This window comes from Epinephelus lanceolatus, chromosome 3 (genome assembly GCF_041903045.1).
Source record: "Epinephelus lanceolatus isolate andai-2023 chromosome 3, ASM4190304v1, whole genome shotgun sequence".
In the NCBI taxonomy this organism is placed as follows: Eukaryota; Metazoa; Chordata; class Actinopteri; order Perciformes; family Serranidae; genus Epinephelus; species Epinephelus lanceolatus.
Window position 1 is genome coordinate 36,533,529 of NC_135736.1, and position 19,054 is coordinate 36,552,582.

The following is a 19,054-nucleotide window of genomic DNA, read 5'->3' on the forward strand; positions in this document are numbered from 1 at the left end:
ACAGTTTGTAAATGATTAAAAAAAATCTTAGTGAATCTAAAACGATTGTACAGTATGTTGATGCAATGAAAGTTTGATTCTTTTTAATTTAATTAAGCATACTCACAGACTGAATGTTTCATTGTTGGCAGTACTAGAGCTCTGTAATGTTATCTTGATAATTTGATGAGCTGTTGGACCACACTGTCAGTTCAGTGTGAATACTGATTCTCAATAATGCTCTCCTCTTGTGCAGTCATCAGAAAACACACTCATAGATTTTGTGGATTTTTTTCCACTTTGATCAGTAATTATCAAAATATTCAAGACCTCAGACTGAGGCAAATTTCATCTCTGTAATATAACTACAAAGTTGTAAAATTTGTTGTAAAGGAAATGTAATCCAATGGGCCCTCTTGAACCAAGGTTAATATCAGGTTACATAAACTGATAAAGTATATAGGTTACTGTATATGCTGATGTAGAATACAGATTGCCACATAAACATATCATTTTGATTAACATTAGCCACTTTCCCAGCCACGTGCTGGAGAAAAGCTCATTGACACCATTGGTTGTGTTGGTGAGGCAACAAGATAGGACAACTATGCAAACAAACGTGTGTATAAAAGAGTGCAGAGTGCAGCCCTGCTGTATTCACCAAGCCAGCTACCAAAACTTAATGTAGGTTCAGATTTGTGTTTATGTGAAATTGGAGCAAAATTAAAAATGCTCTCAATGCAGCATAGTTTAATTTGCAGATGGTCATTAGTAGTATTTTGGTGTTTTGTTCTGCTGACAACAGAGATCTCCAGTCAAATCCCAGGAGAGAAACATCAGAGCAAGTCTGCCGGTGAGTACATTTGACTGGTGAGGCAGTTTGGAGTTAGCAGAGACATCGTTCCTTCAGTTTAGCCTTTTATTCAGGTCTATTCATTAGGAGTTTATCAGAGAAATGACAAGAAGACAGAGTATGACACTACTCAAATACTGAACTGTACTTAGTAACATTAAAAATCATTCTAAGCATGGATTAGTCTTAAAAAAGCATTTGTAAATTAGTTTAAGTATCACATAATTTGTCCTTTTAGAGTGTCTGTTTTTATGAAATTGCTGGATGAATTTTATGTATCCTAAAATACAGAAAATATTTGTGTGACCTATATGTTGAAGGTCTGTCCCATGCCATGCAATGTTTGCTCATAGTTTAAACTCTTGAACCCTACTGCAAAACATGTTATTATGTACTATGACTTTTTTTCATGGCTTTTGAGAACGTACTATACTATAACGTTTTTTTTCATGGTTTTTGACAACATACTATACTATGATGTTTTTTCATGGGTTTTGATGACATACTATACTATGAGTTTTGTTTTTATGATTTTTGACCACATACTATACTATAACTTTTTTTCGTGGTTTTTGATGACATACTATACTATAAATTTTTTTCATGGGTTTTGAGAACATATTATACGATGACGTTTTTTCATGTTTTTTGATGACATACTATACTATGACGTTTTTTCATGGGTTTTGACCACATACGATACTATGACGTTTTTCATGATTTTTGGCGACATCCTATACTATAACGTTTTTTTCATGGTTTTTGACGATATACTATACTTTGAAATTTTTTTCATGGTTTTTGATGATATACTATACAATGATGTTTTTTCATGGTTTTCGACGACATATTATACTTTGACTTTTTTTTAATGGTTCTTGATGACATACAATACTATGACGTTTTTTCATGGTTTTTGATGACATACAATACTATGATGTTTTTTTCATGGTTTTTAACGACATATTATACTTTGACTATTTTAATGGTTCTTGATGACATACAATACTATGACGTTTTTTCATGGTTTTTGATGACATTTTGTACTTTGACTTTTTTAATGGTTTTTGATGACATACCAATACTATGATGTTTTTTCATGGTTTTTGATGACATACCAATACTATGATGTTTTTTAATGGTTTTTGATGACATACTATACTATGACTTTTTTTTCATGGTTTTTGACGACATACTATACTATGACGTTTTTTCATGATTTTTGACGGCATACTATACTACAGAATGAGTGGTCACGAAAAATAAATGAATGAATGAATGAATGAATATATCTGAAAAAATAGAGTTTTAATGAGACTTTTTGCTTTACTCTCATCATTTTATTTTATATATTCTAATTGCGGTTTGGCTTTCATAATTCAGATTCACATTTCTGGCAATAACTCTTGAGTGTTTGCTGACTCCTGATGCAGTATCCTCAGCCTCACTGCCCTTTTGAAACTAAATCAGAGCTTCACTGTCCACCTTCCTCCTCAGTGCCTGAAGATGCTCGGCTGGCCAATGGTGACAGCCTCTGCTCTGGCAGGCTGGAGATGAAGCATCGGGGAGAGTGGAGAGCTCTGAACATTGTGAGGGATGAGGCTTCAGCCATGAACAAAGTCAAGTATGCTCTAGTGGCATGCAGGCAGATGGACTGCGGCACTGTAGTTTCAATAACACAGAGAACCAACAACACCGACAGGCATCCAGCTTGGGAGGTTCAGTTCACCTGTGAAGGCACTGAGTCGACTCTGAAGGAGTGCGAGAGTACCATGACACGTAGAAGAGTGCAGAGGAAAGATAATTCTACCTACAGTGTGGAGGTGATCTGCTCAGGTAATACAGGACAAAAAATGGCACCAGGCAATATTTTCATGTCACATCACAAATAACAGTTTATGAGCGTTTTTTTTTTATATATATATATCAAATCAACTTTTCACATCAAATATTTCTCCAAATGCCTCACGGTCACATCTTATCTGTACTACTTCTTCAAATGTCTGGAGGAAACAGGATACATCAACTAAAATGTTAATTTAAAGGGTAACTAATAAACAAATTTTGCAATTAAATGCACCAAAACTTTAATCACTTAAGTTTTATATAAATAAAATTAAAAATAACTTTTTGTCATATTTTCTGAAACTCTCACTATGTCCACACAGAAGTACAGTAAGCCCCGTTTCCACCAAACACTTTTGGTATGGTACCTTTGGAACTAAAAGTAACCCTTCAGACATGGTACCGGTGACACAGAGGGAAGTCTGCACTCAATTTGTCATCCACAGAAAGAGGCTGCATGCTGACATTTTTAGTATAAAATAAAACAGGCTACAGTGAGAGTCTCTCTCCATGGGATATTTAGAAGTAGCAGGTTTGTGCATTTAGTCCTTTTCAGGCAAGCTCAGGGGTTTAGTGTTGCCGGAGCCCACAGGAACAATGCTCTGAAACACTGTTTTTTTTCTCTGAGTGAGGATTAGAATATATGCAGTTCACATAATAAACACTTGAAGATACACTCATTACTAAAAGTGTATATTTTATTAAAACTCAAGTAATGGTCAAAGTTGTCACAGTGAAATTTAAGGTGTGATGATGGATTCACGTCGTCAACTCATGTATTGAGTCGTGGAAACGGGGCATTTTACAGATAGGCCCCTCCTCCCACTCCTTGTGCTTTAAATGACTTTGCTAGAATCTACCACAGTTCATGGAAAACAACCAATCAAGAGTCTCAAACATAGCTGTCAATCATGTCAACCACTGCTTGTGAACTGCAGTTAAACTGTCAGCACTGATCAAATATGAATCAAGATACTGTTAGTGCATTGTTATTTCTCATCCCAAATATTTTTAGGAACATATTTTAGTGTACTGTTTAGCTGTAAAATGATAACATTTGGGTGGGTGGGCGGTGCCTGGTTTTTGTCTCGACTGTTTCTAACATGGCGGCCAGGTGACAAAGATTCTAAGATTGCAAGATTTGCCATGGATTCCTTTTTAAAGCTTGATCATTCTCTCTGTCTGTTTTTCAGAGACTGTGAGGTTTGTTGGAGCAGCAGAAGTTTGCGGGGGCAACGTGGAGGTGAAGTCCGATCAGGGTTGGGTCTCGGTGTGTGCGGATGGCTTTGATTCTGAGGCTAGAAAGGTGGTCTGCAGGGAGTTAGGCTGGGGGCCTCCAAGCTCTTTTACGTCATCATTTAGAAGAAAAGACATGCCTGTCTTGTCCAAACAATTCAAATGTAAAGGCAACGAGTCTCGTCTTGAGGAGTGCGCCACATCGACCCACAACGACTGCACACATGCCCCTGAATTCAAATGCAACAGTATGTGTACATACTGCATCTTTTTTTTTATTCTAATTTTTGTTGTTGTTCCCCAGCCCATTCTTATTCCGAAGTCATCAAATGCCGTCGCTTTGTCAGCGTCAGACACGTCAAAAGCCATCTGTGGAAGGCAGCAACACTACTGGTAACGACATAATATAAGGAGCCGGAAAGTCCCTATGAGGCGGTCAGGAGCAGTGGTGGATGGATCACCAGGAAGGCCCATGTTTGCTTCCCGTATGAACGTAGAGCTAAACCATGATGTTTTCTAAACCTAACCACATGGTTTTATTGCCTAATCCTTACCATGTGCTTTTGTTGATGTCCTGGCATTGGTTGCAGTGTCCTGGAACATAAACAGCACACAGCTTACCTAGCGTGCAATATATCGTCATGACAAGTGACTGCAAAGTGGCGATGTGAGGATGACTTCAGAATGAGAACGTGGTTGAATGTACTCATTGTAATACTGATTTCACATGGAATCAGGCACAAGATAGATCAAGACCAGATAGACCAGAACTAACTGGATATCATTTTAGTGGACGAGAGCAGGACGGTAAAACTAGTTGAGGCTGGCAGAGTATAACTGTATTGGTAGACGACATTATCGTTCAACTTTTTGTGTCCTCCTGGATAAAATTTACAACCAGATGTTATGTAACTCCTTCACACAAAGAGAAAACACAGGTGATCTGGACAATAAGTAGACATTACTAGTCAGTAGTCACATAAAAATAAACACAAAACAATTGTATTTAGTGTACTATATTCCATTCTTTGTTAACAACTAGTCCATACCCATTGAGTACACAGTTGCCCACGTACAGTTCCACATGGTGTGTGTTTGGGATACAGGTCATAGGAAATAGCAGATTAAATAGTCAACTGAACCCATTAAGAAGAACAATGTATTCAGACAGAGTTTTTGTGAATTTGATAGTACGATTGCTTTATTGAAAGTACAGTAGTACCATTGCCAATAGTGGGATAGTTAGTGGGCTAAAACTGTACATTAGTAGTTGAGGTAGCACGTTGAAAAGCAGATAGTTAAAGTGTTTATATGTTGTATTGACTTAAAAGTGGGGCGCACTGGTACAATGACTGACTGACTTACAGAATGACACACTGACAGTTACCATGATTATGTACAGCATACTGAACCATGACTTAGTCATACCAAAAATTAGAAAAAAAAACCCCAAAACACTCGGCCACAGGGGGAGCCACAGTAATCGGTCGCATTTTAGTCATTTTTAAGCATTTTTCTGTTGTTATAGCGCCACCCAGTTGCCAATTAGAGTTAAATTTCTCTAGTCACCTTGACGCGTCCTGTTCTACATATCTACCAAGTTTAGTAAAAATCGATATGGTGGTTAGGCCTAGATAAGACATTAGCTCTCTAGCGCCCCCATTTTGTTTGATGGGGTCAATAATGGAGGGGTCCCCTCAGATTATGTGTGGTCATATGCCTACAAAGTTGCATGGTGATCGGTGAAACCCTTGAGATGTTATACACCTTTATGTGATGAGCCACGCCCTCCACAATATTCATTGCCTTATAGAAGCTCAGTTTTAGTAAGTTTTCCAACTTTTGCCAAGAGGGAACTTTAGATATTGGTCCCTAGATTATGTTCACCAAGTTTCATGCAGATTGGTCAAACTTCCTAGGAAGAGATTGATTTTAAGTGTTTTTCAAAAAATTCAAAATGCGGCGGAAAATCTATATAACCGGAAGTTATGGGTTCTTGAGGTAAATTTGTCCCTCATGAGGAGAAGCATCTCTGTGCAAAGTTTCATGTCTCTACAACATACGGGGCATGAGATATGCCCATTCAAAGTTTGCTATTTCAATCGGTTGCTATAGCGCCCCCCTTTGGCCAATTGATGTAATATTGCTTCATTCACATCCTCCCATGACCCTCTACCACTGTACCAAATTTCACATGGATTGACGAAGTCAGTGAGGAGAAAAACGTGGAACAGACACACCCACCCACAGACAGACAGAGTTTTCGTCATTATATAGTAAGAAGACATGGCATCACCATTGGGACATATCATGAGGCATGTTTCCTTTTACCATCCCACCATTCTATTGGACTGTTTGTTTGTTTTTCATGTGCTGTGTTGTTTGTCTGCTGTCTACCATCTACCTGATTCCATGTGAATGCAGCACAGGTCACTTTGGATAAAAGCATCAGCTGAATAAATACGATGTAATATAACAACACCCCAGGCTAAAGAAGCGCGGGAGCATTGGAATAGACATACTGTGCGTCTGTCCCTGTCAGCCAAATATGCACAAGAAAAAATGAGATAGTAATAATAGCGATAACAATAATAAGTCATTACTTTTTGAAGCAGTGACAAAACAAAGCTTAGTTAAGCTGACCAAAAAGGTGTAGGCTGAAGCCTTAGCTTATTGCACCTGCCCTTTTTACATTAAGAGTTGTGTGCTGTTCTTTTTAAATTTATACAATGCAAATGACAGTATTTGATTTATTAGTGTTCGAGCCTGCAAATTACTGTTTTAGTAAGTCTCACCACTCTAATAAACCTCGTTTCTGGTCGCAACAGGCGACTGTTTTTGGTAAAATACCTCTGGGAACTCCACCGTACACTACCAAACCGCAGACAGACACAGTTAGCAACTAGCTGGCGGGCATAGTGAAACACTTAAGCAGCTGGCAAGCTCCTCAGAGGTTGATGGAGACCAAAATAGAGCTAAAAGCAGAGTGAATATCAGTTTGTGGTTAATGAAACCACTGAAAATTAAGGAGGGAGGCATCATGTGAGGAAACACACACACACACACACACACACACACACCACAGCCTCTTGGTCCACATCCAGGTTTAATAAAGCTTTCATGTCAGCAGATTGTGATGCAGACCATAGACAGACTACAGACTGAAGTGTGCAATCTTGTCCCCATCCAGGTCCGTATACTTTAAGACTGACAGGAGGAGAAACTCATTGCAAAGGCACACTGGAGGGAAAGCATCATGGAGAGTGGAGGCCCCTGGGTGATATTTGGGGTAACTGGAACTCAGAATACTCTGTGGACGTTTGCAGGCAACTGGACTGTGGAGATGCCATCTCAACATCAGTGGGTCTTCTCCCAGAAAGCCAACCTGTGTGGCGTCTGTCATACAGATCTAAAACCTATGGTTGCACTGCTCCCTTCGCGTGTAAATCATGGGAAGAGAATCATTCAACCAGAGCCATAACTGTGTCTTGTACAGGTAATGCTAAAATGTAGGGGCGTATCTTTCCCTTTTCCATCTCCTGTTGTTAAAGATGACTTCCTTAGTTAGAATGACAAAGCTCAAAACAATACAAGGCGAGCAGAAGTTACCTGAATGTGACTCCAGTTCAATGAATACATGCTATTTTCAGTATGCATGTAACATCCTGAGCCAACAGTGTCTATCTTTACATGCACAAAATATTTCGATTTTTGCCCTTATTCCGAAAGAGACAATGGGCCTCATTTAATAATATGTGCGTAGAAACATTTTTACTCTGTGCATAATAAAGTGTGCATGCAAAATTCCCGCTGGATTGATTCATGACATGTGCACGCTGGCTTATTCTTTTCTTACCACCTTGTGTATGTTAGTGAATCACAATCACTCTAAATTGACAGGTGCCCTGCTATTGGCAAACAGCAAACTGCCATACACTGATTTCTCTATACACGGAAATATGTTTGCCCAGAGGTGTATCATGGAGGAAGCAGTGAAGTTGTTTCACATATTAAGGCCCTGACACTCCAGTGTCGGACCATCAGTGAGTGTCTGCGAATGTAGCGAAAATCAGAAACCGCTGATAAGCCAGTCATCACTCCCTTCACACATGTTTTGAAGGTCATATGTTTTTCATATCCCCTGTATGACTATTAATAGGCTGCCAATTAACCAGTTGGCTACAAATTAACATATGCGGAATTTCTAAAACTTATAAATTAAACTTAAAGGGGAACTAATGTTTTTTCAACCTGGGCCCTGTTTTCCGATCTACTTTTGTCTAAATGAGTGATAGCATGTTCAATATTTGATATTTCTCCAGTACGAAGCTAGGGCTGACCTGTCTGCAGCCCGTGAGCGGGCACTCAGACAGCGTCAAACAACGTCAAAATACGTCCAACTAAAAGAGCATTTTTTTCCCACACAGATAGGCTCGGATTGTTAGTATAATTATCCGACAACATAACGGAAAGGAGGAATGAACGTCTGTGTTTACCTTTAGCTGGATTCGGACATGTTCCTCTGCCTGTTGCTGCTCCCTCTCTCTCCTCGTCCACTCTTCAATTTCAGTGAGCTCTGCGTCCGTGTACTCCGTGTTCAAATAAATATGGGTGGTTATCAAATTTAAATGGCTCATCCAGATCCAGTTGGTCAAAATTGGGCAAAAATTCGGACGTTTGTTGTGGCAAGTCAAAACACTCACTCAGAGAGTGAAAGTCTGGCTCTGAAATCTCACGTCTCGCTAGATTTGAGTTGTTGCAGGAAGTTACCGCTGGAGCGAGCTTACAAACGCGAGGAGTTACTCTGTTTGGAGTAGTCATGGCTGAATTTTTACCTGATTTTGACCAACTGGATCTGGATGAGCCATTTGTATTTGATGACCGCCCATATTTATTTGAACACGGAATACACGGACGTACACTGATGCAGAGCTCATTGAAACTGAAGAGCGGACCAAGAGTGAAAGGGAGCAGCAACAGCCTATATAGGTCTAAATTTGTCCAAAGGGTGTGAAAAAAAGTAAAAACACATTGATGAATCCTGGATTTCTACTAAAACGCTTGGTTTAAGCACAGATTTGTGTGCACATACTGTTTGTGAATGAGGCCTAATATCCCTACCAAGCAGTTTACATGGTAATGAAAATGAATATTCCACTAATATCCCTGTTTACATTAAGCCATGCATACGCTGATTAATGTGCCCTAAATTGTCATTTATTATGTCAGTACATGGAAAAGTGGAATGGCTGGATTCACTTGTTATTTTACTTCTTTGCATCAAAATAGGATTATTTTCAAAGTTCTCCACCAGTGTGCAAACACACCGCCTCTTGTATTCCTTCAACCACCCTCTTACAAAGGTCAGCGTTATGATATTTGCATGTGTCCTTAAACTTGTTGATAGCTGAGTCTTCCATAATGTTCAGAATCACAGCTTTAGTATGATGAGTTATATGTTGCCTCTGTATAATCCAGAATAGGGTCATTTTAGTTGCTGCTTTATTCTAAGACTCTCTCTCCAAACAAACTTTAATTATGTTAAACAACGTGTTCCGACCTCGATCTGAACCAACTGATTATTAATGTGCACCTCCTCCTGTACTGCCTTAATATGCACATTCAGCACATCCAATGCATCAAAACATTGTTTTCTAGTTGGAGCCACGCCTCATTTTCAAACTGTATGGTTTGACTAAAATGAACGACAGCAATATAGTCCACAATGACCAGCACTAAAATCAACCTGCGTAGCTGTCCCTCCATTGTGACATTAGAAAGTGTCTTGAAAGTGTACTCTTCTTCAACGTTTTGTTTACTTCCTGGATTTATCCTGAAATTCTGGGTTATGACCTGTGATTAACCAAAGTCTCCCGTCACCGCATAGATTTTTCCAAAGCCTGAAGACAGAGCCAAGAGGAGGTGCAGAAGTCTTCTCACAGACCAACTGAATTACAATATGCTCAAAGGAAGACACATTTAAACTGCCTACCCAAGCTTTAAAGGCTTAATTATATACATAATGAATTGATTTTAAGGTACTCTCAAAGTTCTCTTTCTGTCTGTTTCTGTCTCTCCAGACGGTGTGAGGATTGCAAAAGATTCCAGCAGATGCTCAGGAAAGCTTGAGGTGAAGTCTGGTCAGTCGTGGGCTCGAGTGTGTTCGGATTACTTCAGCTCCCGGGATGCACTGGTTGCCTGTCGAGATCTTCACTGTGGGCTTCCTGATGATTACCATGGGAGGTGGAATGACAACTATTTTAAAAATACAGGACCCATCTGGCATCCGGTCTTTAAGTGTGAAGGCAACGAGAAGCGTCTTGTGGATTGTCCCACCACAGAAGAGGAACTGAGCGGTTGTCTAAATACTTACCTGGCCTGTATAGGTAATAACCAATAATCACGGGTTATTTTTGGCCCTGTCTACATGTATACAAATATTGTACAAATTGAACGTGGATATTCTCCTCTACATTTTGGCCTCTCGTCCACATGTAAACAGAGTTTTTGTAAAACGCCTTCTAATGTGCAGATTTTTCAAAACTGTCACTCTGTTTCCATGTGAAAATGTTAAATGGAGGGTTAAGAAAATAATGACATTGCTGCTTTTGTCTAATGACCACACACTAGAAACAACAACAATGGCGGACTACCGATTGGTTTACATTCTGTCAGCACTCTTTCATGTAATGATGACTTTTCTTTCTAACTCTCTATTGCTGCACCACTTCATGGTCTAACAGAGGCATCTTCTGTGCCCACTGTTTGGCCCATCTCAGCATCTGAGGTTGTCCATTAGCCAGAAACAATGGTTTTGGATCAGGCGAGAAGATGGTGGTATACTTTCGAGAGGGGGAATATTATTGATGAGGATGGGAGGGAAAACTTTTGCTTGTTAAGAGCAAGTGAGCACCTTCTTCCTCATATCAAACGGGAAACAACGGTGATGAGATCACCAGTAGGTGTTTTGAAAAAGTTAGCGTTAAAGTTCATTCTCACTGCCGCGATGCGGAAATGCGGGACAGATTTGCGGAATATTCGCGCAGCGCTTTTCCGCGTTTAAACCATACACACAGGCGTGCTACGGATGAAGTGCGGAATTTCGCGTTGTTGTATTCCAAGTCCGCGCAGTGTGAACAGATGTGGGTGAATATGGACGAGAGTAGCAGCAGCAGCAGCAGCAGCAGCAGCGACGATGACATTATTGTTATTTATTGCCTGAACAAAAAGAAAAAAAAATTTTGGGTCCATCCGATCCTCCAAGGTCGGTCATAACATGGGGAGTTTTACAGGCTTATCCAGGAGTTGCACTAGCTAGCTAGCTAGCAAGCTAACGATTAACAAGTGTCAACATCAACTTTCTTTAGCGCTTACCACTCTCACCACAGCCACCAAGCTGGACAGTGGAATGCCTGACATTGTCCTTTAATTCATTGTTCATTAAATCCCGTCTTTATCAAAAAGGACGGGGTGCTGTGAAACTATACTATAAACAAACAATTTCATTGGTCCAGCTGTGTAGTTCCGCTGGCCATTTCCGCTAGGGTCAAAGTCTGGGCGGAAACTTTTTTCACCGCATGAAAGTCCTTTAATGTTGACATGATACGCGGCCAATTGCTGTTATAGTTTAACAGTGCTCAGCGGCATTAGGGGAAACATGGCAGGACAGCAATGAAAGTTGGGGTAGGGTGGGAGGGAGGGGTGGTGGATGGGTCCACCAGACTCGACTTTCACCCAGGAGAGCGGTGTTTGTGTCGCGTAAGATTCTAAAGCTAAACATTCTTTTTTCCTAAACCCAACCATGCGCTTTTGTTGTGTTGTTGTACTGAGACAGTGAGAGACTGGATGTAAACGGTAGTTTGAAGTGTATTTTGAAAAAAGACAATGCATGTAATAGGCAGAACTTGACATGGCGTCCCAGAACCAACATCCAACAAACCTGGGTCACATTGTATCTGGATGTGCAAAGTCCGTGACCAAACGTTGATATGTGACCAGGTTGGAGTGAGAATGAGTTGGACAGAGATATTTTGTGAACTGAAGATTGTGTTGACAGATTTTTTTTTTAACTGAGGAAAATATCTGCTTTGAAAAAATATTTTTATACATGTAGACAGGGCCTGAGTTTAGCTATTTTTGTTGCGATAGGCGCAAGGTTTTGTCTTCAAGTTAGATACTAATTTGCTTGTTACAGGAATAAAAGATCTTTGGGTGTGTTATTTTATGCTGTATATTCACATGCCCTTGCAACATTATGTCACAAATTGCCTAGATTTACAACTGTAGAAAATTTTTAAAAATTATTGTAGGTTTGCAAGTTAATTCTTAAAGGACTAGTGTGTAGAATTTAGTGGCATATGGATTACTGAATGGGCCTACTGGGCAGAGGAACAGGGGCCCACAGTGTCAGGGTCCCCTTTGGCCTTCACCTGCAAAATGTCACTGAAATCGACACGTACTGATCAGTCAAAATTACCACCAAAAATAAGAAAAAGACTACAAAGAGATACAAAGGAACTTCAACGAGATGCAAAATAAACACAAAAAGATGCAAAACAATCACAAAGAGACACAAAACAAGAAAAAAAGGGGGGGGCGCCGAGGGATGGTTTTCCCAGGGCGTAAAACTAGCCAGGACAGCCTCTGCCTGTTTGTTTTTCAGGTTAAAGTGGGAAGAAGCAGCGGGTTTGTCGGGCAGCTGAGTGAAGTGGAGCCTGCGGAGGAAACACCGGGACCGTCTGAATGTAATAGTCCATGGAGGTGCTGCGGTGCTCGGCTGCACAGATAGGAAACCCCTTGGCTGACTGGATGTACCACTCACTCACTCCGCTACTTTGTTTCTCTCGTGCATTCCTCGGACTTCCGGTTTCCCTTTTTACGTTATTTCCTCTCACACAGGTGCAGAACATATGTGCTACTTGGCTGTTGGATGTAGTCTTTGTAGTGTGTTCAAATGCATCTGACACAGGGCGACGTGAGGCGACGTAGATGATGCAATAGTTGCCTTTCGTCACCGCTAGTTCTTTGATGTCAGTTTGGTGTGTCTGCACCTTAAGGTTATGAAAACACAACAATTCTTATACTTATGAATGCTATATTACAATTCTTCCAATATATCTCCCTAAATCCTACACACTGGATAAAAAAAGTTTTATTTGCAATATCTCTACCATACGTAACACGTATGGATCCATTTTTCATGCATATGACATAGAAAATGAGTAAACGTTTAACTCTCTTTTTTCTTTACAGATCGCCCACGTGAACCTTCTATCAGCTTGTATACCTCGCAAGGACATGCTTCTGACAATCCCACAAGGATTTTCAAGGGCCAACGCTTTGCCATCACTTGCTCTAAATTTTCAAAATATGATATAGCCTCCTACAGGCTAAGATTTGGTGTTAACAGTGACAACCACACTGAGCAGACCCAGTCACCTGACACAGGGGAAGCCATCTTCACCTTTCCTGCTGCAGAGGATGCCGACCAATTGGTTGTTAAATGTGATTACAACTTGAACGTCAGTTCTGAAATTTACTCCACGTCAAAGACCATCACTCTCACTGTAGAAGGTAAACCTGAGTTTATCAATCCAACAGACAAAGCATGCAGTTCATTTCCAAGTTATAGCTTTTAACATCCTGTCTATAGCTCAACTGAATGTTGGTAACATGTTGTTCTCCAGCTATCAAGATGATATCTCACTATTATGTGCAGTCAGCACTGAGACCAGTGCTAAGCCAAACTATGACTACGTTCACATGACAAGGCTTGATCCTAAATTCCGATTACTTCCCTAGATCCAGTCTGTCTGCCTCGACTGTTTACATTTATGTTTGAAGTGACTCATCAACTGACATCAACGTGAATGGATCTCTGCCCTGAAATGCAACCAATACTATCACAGACATGCACCTTGGAACAACATTTGTGAAACAGATATTTAGGGAAAAACGGCATGGCTTCTTCATGCTGTACACGCCGGGATGTGATGAAGTCGTTGTGCAAGAATGATCGCCATAAGGTCTGATGATGTCATTCTGCACTATAATTGGCCATGTGGTTCTGTTTGGGAAAGTGTGTAGAGTATTTTCCAAGAAAAAAAAACAATTTAGATGATTACAGGCAAATGAGCTGGCTCACGGCTAGAGAGACAGACAAGGAGCGGGGAACAGCGGATGAAGAGAAACACAGGAAAAATAGTGACACAGTCAGGGCAGCAACACTGATGAAAACGCTGTCACGGCATGTAGGCAAGCTGCCTCCACGAGCAAGTGGTCGGGCTCTGTTGGCTGGCCACTGGAGCAGCCTGTCACAGCAGCGGTATGGCTAAGACATATATAGCTGCATCCACATGCTATTTGAAGCGTACTCGACATGTCCATACAAACTGCGCCCACCACCAGCACAAGACAAAGACACCAACATGACGGTGGTTTGATCTGGCTATATATCAGATTTAGGACCACATATGAAAGTGGCCCAGATCTTATTGTAAAAACATCAGATTTCTATGTCCAAACTATTCTGAGAAAAATCTGATCTGTGTCACAGAAGAGCAAAAAACGGATTTGGGACACATTTGCTTGTAATGTGAACGTGGCCTATGTAAAGATCTGGGATTCCATCAGAGCATATTTGAACAGCAGCTCAAGACAGATCTTTAATTGGGACATTTTGAGACATCCCTTGACTAATGAAGTTATATGCTGTATATGTAATATATGGTCAACACTAATATCCTGTACTTTTGACTTCTCATGGGTGTTGGATGGATTGTATATAACTTGTTGATCATGTAATTGCAGAGCCCAATGATGTGAGGTTGGTGAACACAAGAACCCGCTGTGCTGGTAGACTGGAGGTGCAGCATCAGACAGAGTGGAGACCATTGACCTTCCAGCACTCCTGGAGTCTGAAGGAGGCAGCTGTGGTGTGCAGACAGCTCAACTGCGGCTCCACTGTTTCAACCAGGAAAGTAGACAAATTAACACAACCCCTGCCAGCGTGGCGCTTTTACTCTGACTGTGACGGCTCTGAGCAAGCACTGATGGACTGCGGGACAGTGAGACAGTGGCTTTCCTCTGCCACTGTTGAGGTTATCTGCTCAGGTAAGAATAGTAACAGTGCTATTTTTACATTTAGCTGATGATGATTTGAGCACAAGAAAACCTGCCTCATAATTTAAGCTGCAACCAACAAATATTTTTACTGTTGAATGTCGAATGTCAAATGTCTTGTTTTGTCCACAACCCCAAGATATTCAGCGCCAACCCCCTAGTGCCAGGTGTCACAGCAGGCTGGTGGCCAGCGACAGCACTGTGTCTAACCTGTTAGCTGATCCAGCAGGGAGTCAGGGTTGTCTGGCCCCCCTTGAGCTAGGGTTTGCGCTGGCTGGATTCATGTTGCTGTGGCTGCCGACTGGAGGTCTGTCTCCAGAGCTGCTGCTCACTCTTCTCCCAGTCAGGTGGTCTTTTGTGGTAGGGAGTGAAGCCGAGGACACATTGTGATTCAAGGCTCTAGCTAACTTGAGCTACATAGACGTGAACTTGAAGCTGCAGCTGTGAGCCTTTGGCTCCGGTTAGCAGAAGGCTAAACAATTAGCAACATTTTCTTTCCACCTGAAACCTATTTTGTTTATTGTCAGACTCTCTTTTTGTTAAGTTCGTCTTCCTTTGTTGAGTTGCTTTGCAGCAGGCAGTCGTTGTCGATGCTGTAATTGCAACTTCCTTTGCTGGATTCTACAATCAGGCCAAAGAGCATGGAACGCCCCATAGCAACAGACTCGCCCATGGTTTCGTCCTACCGCCGCCATTTTGGACTGTCAGCAGACCGCAGCAGACCCGCTTGCATACAAAAACACACTAGTCTCACCACCAGACAATCAGAGATCTCCGCCTTCTGATAGTCGGGGGACACTCCGCCTTCTGATAGTCGGGGGACACTCCGCCTTCTGATAGTCGGGGGACACTCAGCAAAAGTGCCGGCTCGACAGTGCTGTGTGTGCTCCTGGAGGAAGAACGAGAAGGAATGAAAAAGATTTGTAATAAGTTTAAGCAACTGCACAATGGATTACTCGCTTGTAAACATCCTTCGCAGTATGATGCCTTTGAACATAACGCCAACCTTCTTCTGCTTCTTCTCTGTGTCCCATTACATTGCAATGGTTTCCTGCCGGTTAGCGACACCCACGTAAAGGAGCATTATCATCATCAAGTGGGCTGGAGGGAATAATTTATTACAACCTTTTTTCTTCTCGCTGACTGTAAAACAAACTTGAGAGTCAGACACAGAAGTCACAGAAGCTTGTGCACTTCTACGTTTATAAAGTTGTATTTGCATAAGCTTTGTGTCACATCTCCAGTTTTTGTCTTTGCCTGCAGACATCCTGCCTCGGCCGAAAATTGACATTAACACTATGTCGATTGGGCCCCCTGACAACCAGACGCAGGGTGTGGTGCTGTACAAGGGCCACAGCTTCACTGTCATCTGCTCCGTGGAGCCACAATACCCCAGAGGTCACTTCAGCCTCATCTTCACTGGCTCCAACCAAACCCACAGCTACACCCAGCCTGCTGCCAATAACTCTGCCTACTTCATGATCCATGCTGCAGAAGAGGCTCACCAAGGGAACTGGAGCTGTGTTTATCACAACTTTGTTTTCAATCATAACTTCTCCTCTGAGAGCCAGAGCCTATCAGTCGTTGTCGAAGGTAGGACAGCAGGATTGCATTTCTGCATAGATCACACAGATACCGCAATATAATAATAAATGCTTAGATCTGTCGTCCTACTTATATTAACGTACCTTGGCTTTCTTGTTAATCCCTGGCTAGAGCGTTACGATGTCATGCTGGATGATGGAGTGCTCAGAGATGTCGACATGAAAATCTGTGCCGGCAAACTGTTGGCGAGCCTGGGCTATGAGATGAGACCGCTGAGCACAGAGTCCACAGTCTGGGACCTGAAGCATGCCTCTGTGGTGTGTAGACAGCTGGGCTGTGGTTCTGTTGTTTCAACCAGAGAGATTGATCTTCACAAAAACACAGCTGTGGCGAGATTCTTCTCTGACTGTGATGGATCTGAGTCTGCACTGATGAATTGTGGAACTGTTAATCCGTGGTTTTCCTCCTCTGCTGTTGAGGTGGTCTGCACAGGTTAGGGTAATCAAGATTGATTGATTATTGCATGGAACAGACCTTTGACTTCCTTAGAGCTGGCTGATGTAGAAATCTGTGTTGAATATCAAAAGCTTATACACTGATCTGACAGCTCTAACTGTACTTGGTGAGCGACTGCTTGTGGTCTGAGCTACTTTCACTGCAACAAATCCAAAATTGTAACATTGACTTAAAAACAGCTCTTCGTAGTTTCTTTACAGCAGTCGTGTCTCTCTGTGATGCAGTCATTTATAAAAAGTATTTTCAACTGATGCCTCTAAATAAAAACATATCAATGAGCTGACTGTTGTTTATTGAAGGAGTAGTGGCAGCTGCGGCACACTTTGATGGCTAATCTAGTTAAACGGTCACCAAGACTTCTAAACACAAAAACTGAGCAAGCTCTGGACAGTTATGTCATTAACCACATGTGCTTTTCATGTCAATTTTGGCCAAGGACGTCTGTTTGTAGCTCTTACATTATGAGAAACTGGAATTATATACACTGCTAAAAAAATGAGGGCAACACTTGAGGGATATCAATCTGTCCACGTAGAAAGCACAAGTGATTATGAATCAGTTTTACCTGCTTTGGTGCAAATTTATGTGACAACAGGTGCAACGGAGAGGCAAAAGTCCAGGGAATATATGGTGTCCACAGACAGTTGCTCTCTCCTTATCCTTCCTGACTGATTCTTCTCTAGTTTTGCATTCAGCTAGTGTCCTAATTACTACTGGTAGCATGAGGCAGTACCTGCAGGCCAATCAGGTTGCACAGGCAGTCCAGCTCCTCAATGCCATTGACTGGCCCTCTTGTTCCTCTGACCTAAATCCAATTGAGCACCATTGGGATGTTATGTATTGGTGCATCCAACGCCGCCAAGTACCGCCACAGACTGTCCAGGAGCTCACTGATGCCCTAATCCAGGTCTGGGAGGAGATCCCCCAGGACACCATCCACCAACTCATCAGGAGCATGTCCAGACATTTTCAGGAGTGCAAACAGGTACACAGGGGGCCATACACGCTACTGAGTGACATTGTGAGTCGCTATTGTAAATTTCATGCAAGTTTAATCAGCTTACGATTTCATTTTTTCACTTTGATTTTCAATGTGATTTTGAATACAGCCCTCAGTGGGTTGATGATTGTGGTTTCCACTTTCTGTTGTTTCGTCATTTTGTTCTCAACATGTTATACAATGTACATGAGTCAAGATTTTCAACATGAATAATTTGTTCATCAAGAGCCGATGTGTGATTTAAGTGTTCCCGAAATTTTGTTGAGCAGTGTATGTATCTTATAGCCTGGAAATCCAGACCCAAATCTAGAAAGATTTAGGGTCTGGCTATGAGTAATGCAAATGGCCCAACTCGAGGGGCGGCACCAAGCATGCATTTGAAAATATCACTGCAAGCAATTGGGTAACACTACGACCAATCAGAACAATACTTAGAGCTTAGCTACCAGCGGAGCTAACTGGTAGATTAGACTCTTGCCGTATCTGGTCAGCAAAACATCAAAAACGTCCTTCTTGCAAAGGAAAGATTCGAGCGCCGTCTTCTGTTCCTCTTTTAGAGAAAAAGCCAAGTCTAACTCGTTCATTGTAGCGGCCAAAGCCGTTTCAAACAACTGGTGTTCATCCGTAGTCATCTTGCAATGTTTACTGGCAAATTCTGGACTTCGTCGTCGCAGCGCTGTCGTCATCTGTTTAGCTCGCCTCTGGCCCGCCTATATCAGATACATCGATGTGATTGGTGCAGCTCGGCTCCAACGGCATGGGTAATGAGCATCATTACTGATTGCCAGAGTGACTTGCTAAGCAAATTCAAATTGTGCTCTCGCGAGAACTCTGGATTTCCAGGGTATGTATCTTACATATAATGACAAAAACTCTGTGTCTGCTCCACGTTTTTCTCCTCACTGACTTGGTCAATCCATGTGAAATTTGGCACAGTGGTAGAGGGTCATGGGAGGATG

The 19,054-nt window shown here is 41.6% G+C and overlaps 1 protein-coding gene across 1 annotated transcript; it reads left to right on the forward strand.

Moving 5' to 3' along the window:
- The first annotated feature begins 635 nt into the window (after nucleotides 1-635).
- Nucleotides 636-17,373, forward strand: LOC117255179 (scavenger receptor cysteine-rich type 1 protein M130-like). Its single transcript, XM_033623825.2, has 9 exons — nucleotides 636-832; nucleotides 2,330-2,668; nucleotides 3,871-4,161; nucleotides 7,104-7,409; nucleotides 9,994-10,299; nucleotides 13,166-13,486; nucleotides 14,723-15,025; nucleotides 16,298-16,627; nucleotides 16,751-17,373. Exons 1-9 carry the CDS (start codon nucleotides 709-711, stop codon nucleotides 17,074-17,076), a joined length of 2,646 nt encoding a protein of 881 aa, XP_033479716.1. The 5' UTR covers nucleotides 636-708; the 3' UTR covers nucleotides 17,077-17,373.
- Nucleotides 17,374-19,054: the final 1,681 nt, after the last annotated feature.

Bases quoted from the DNA above. Each gene is read 5' to 3' on its own strand.
- LOC117255179 (XM_033623825.2), top strand. From the start codon at position 709: ATGCTCTCAATGCAGCATAGTTTAATTTGCAGATGGTCATTAGTAGTA. The intron at 2,669-3,870 runs GTAATACAGGAC...TCTGTTTTTCAG, and splicing joins TGTGGAGGTGATCTGCTCAG to AGACTGTGAGGTTTGTTGGA. The intron at 7,410-9,993 runs GTAATGCTAAAA...CTGTCTCTCCAG, and splicing joins CATAACTGTGTCTTGTACAG to ACGGTGTGAGGATTGCAAAA.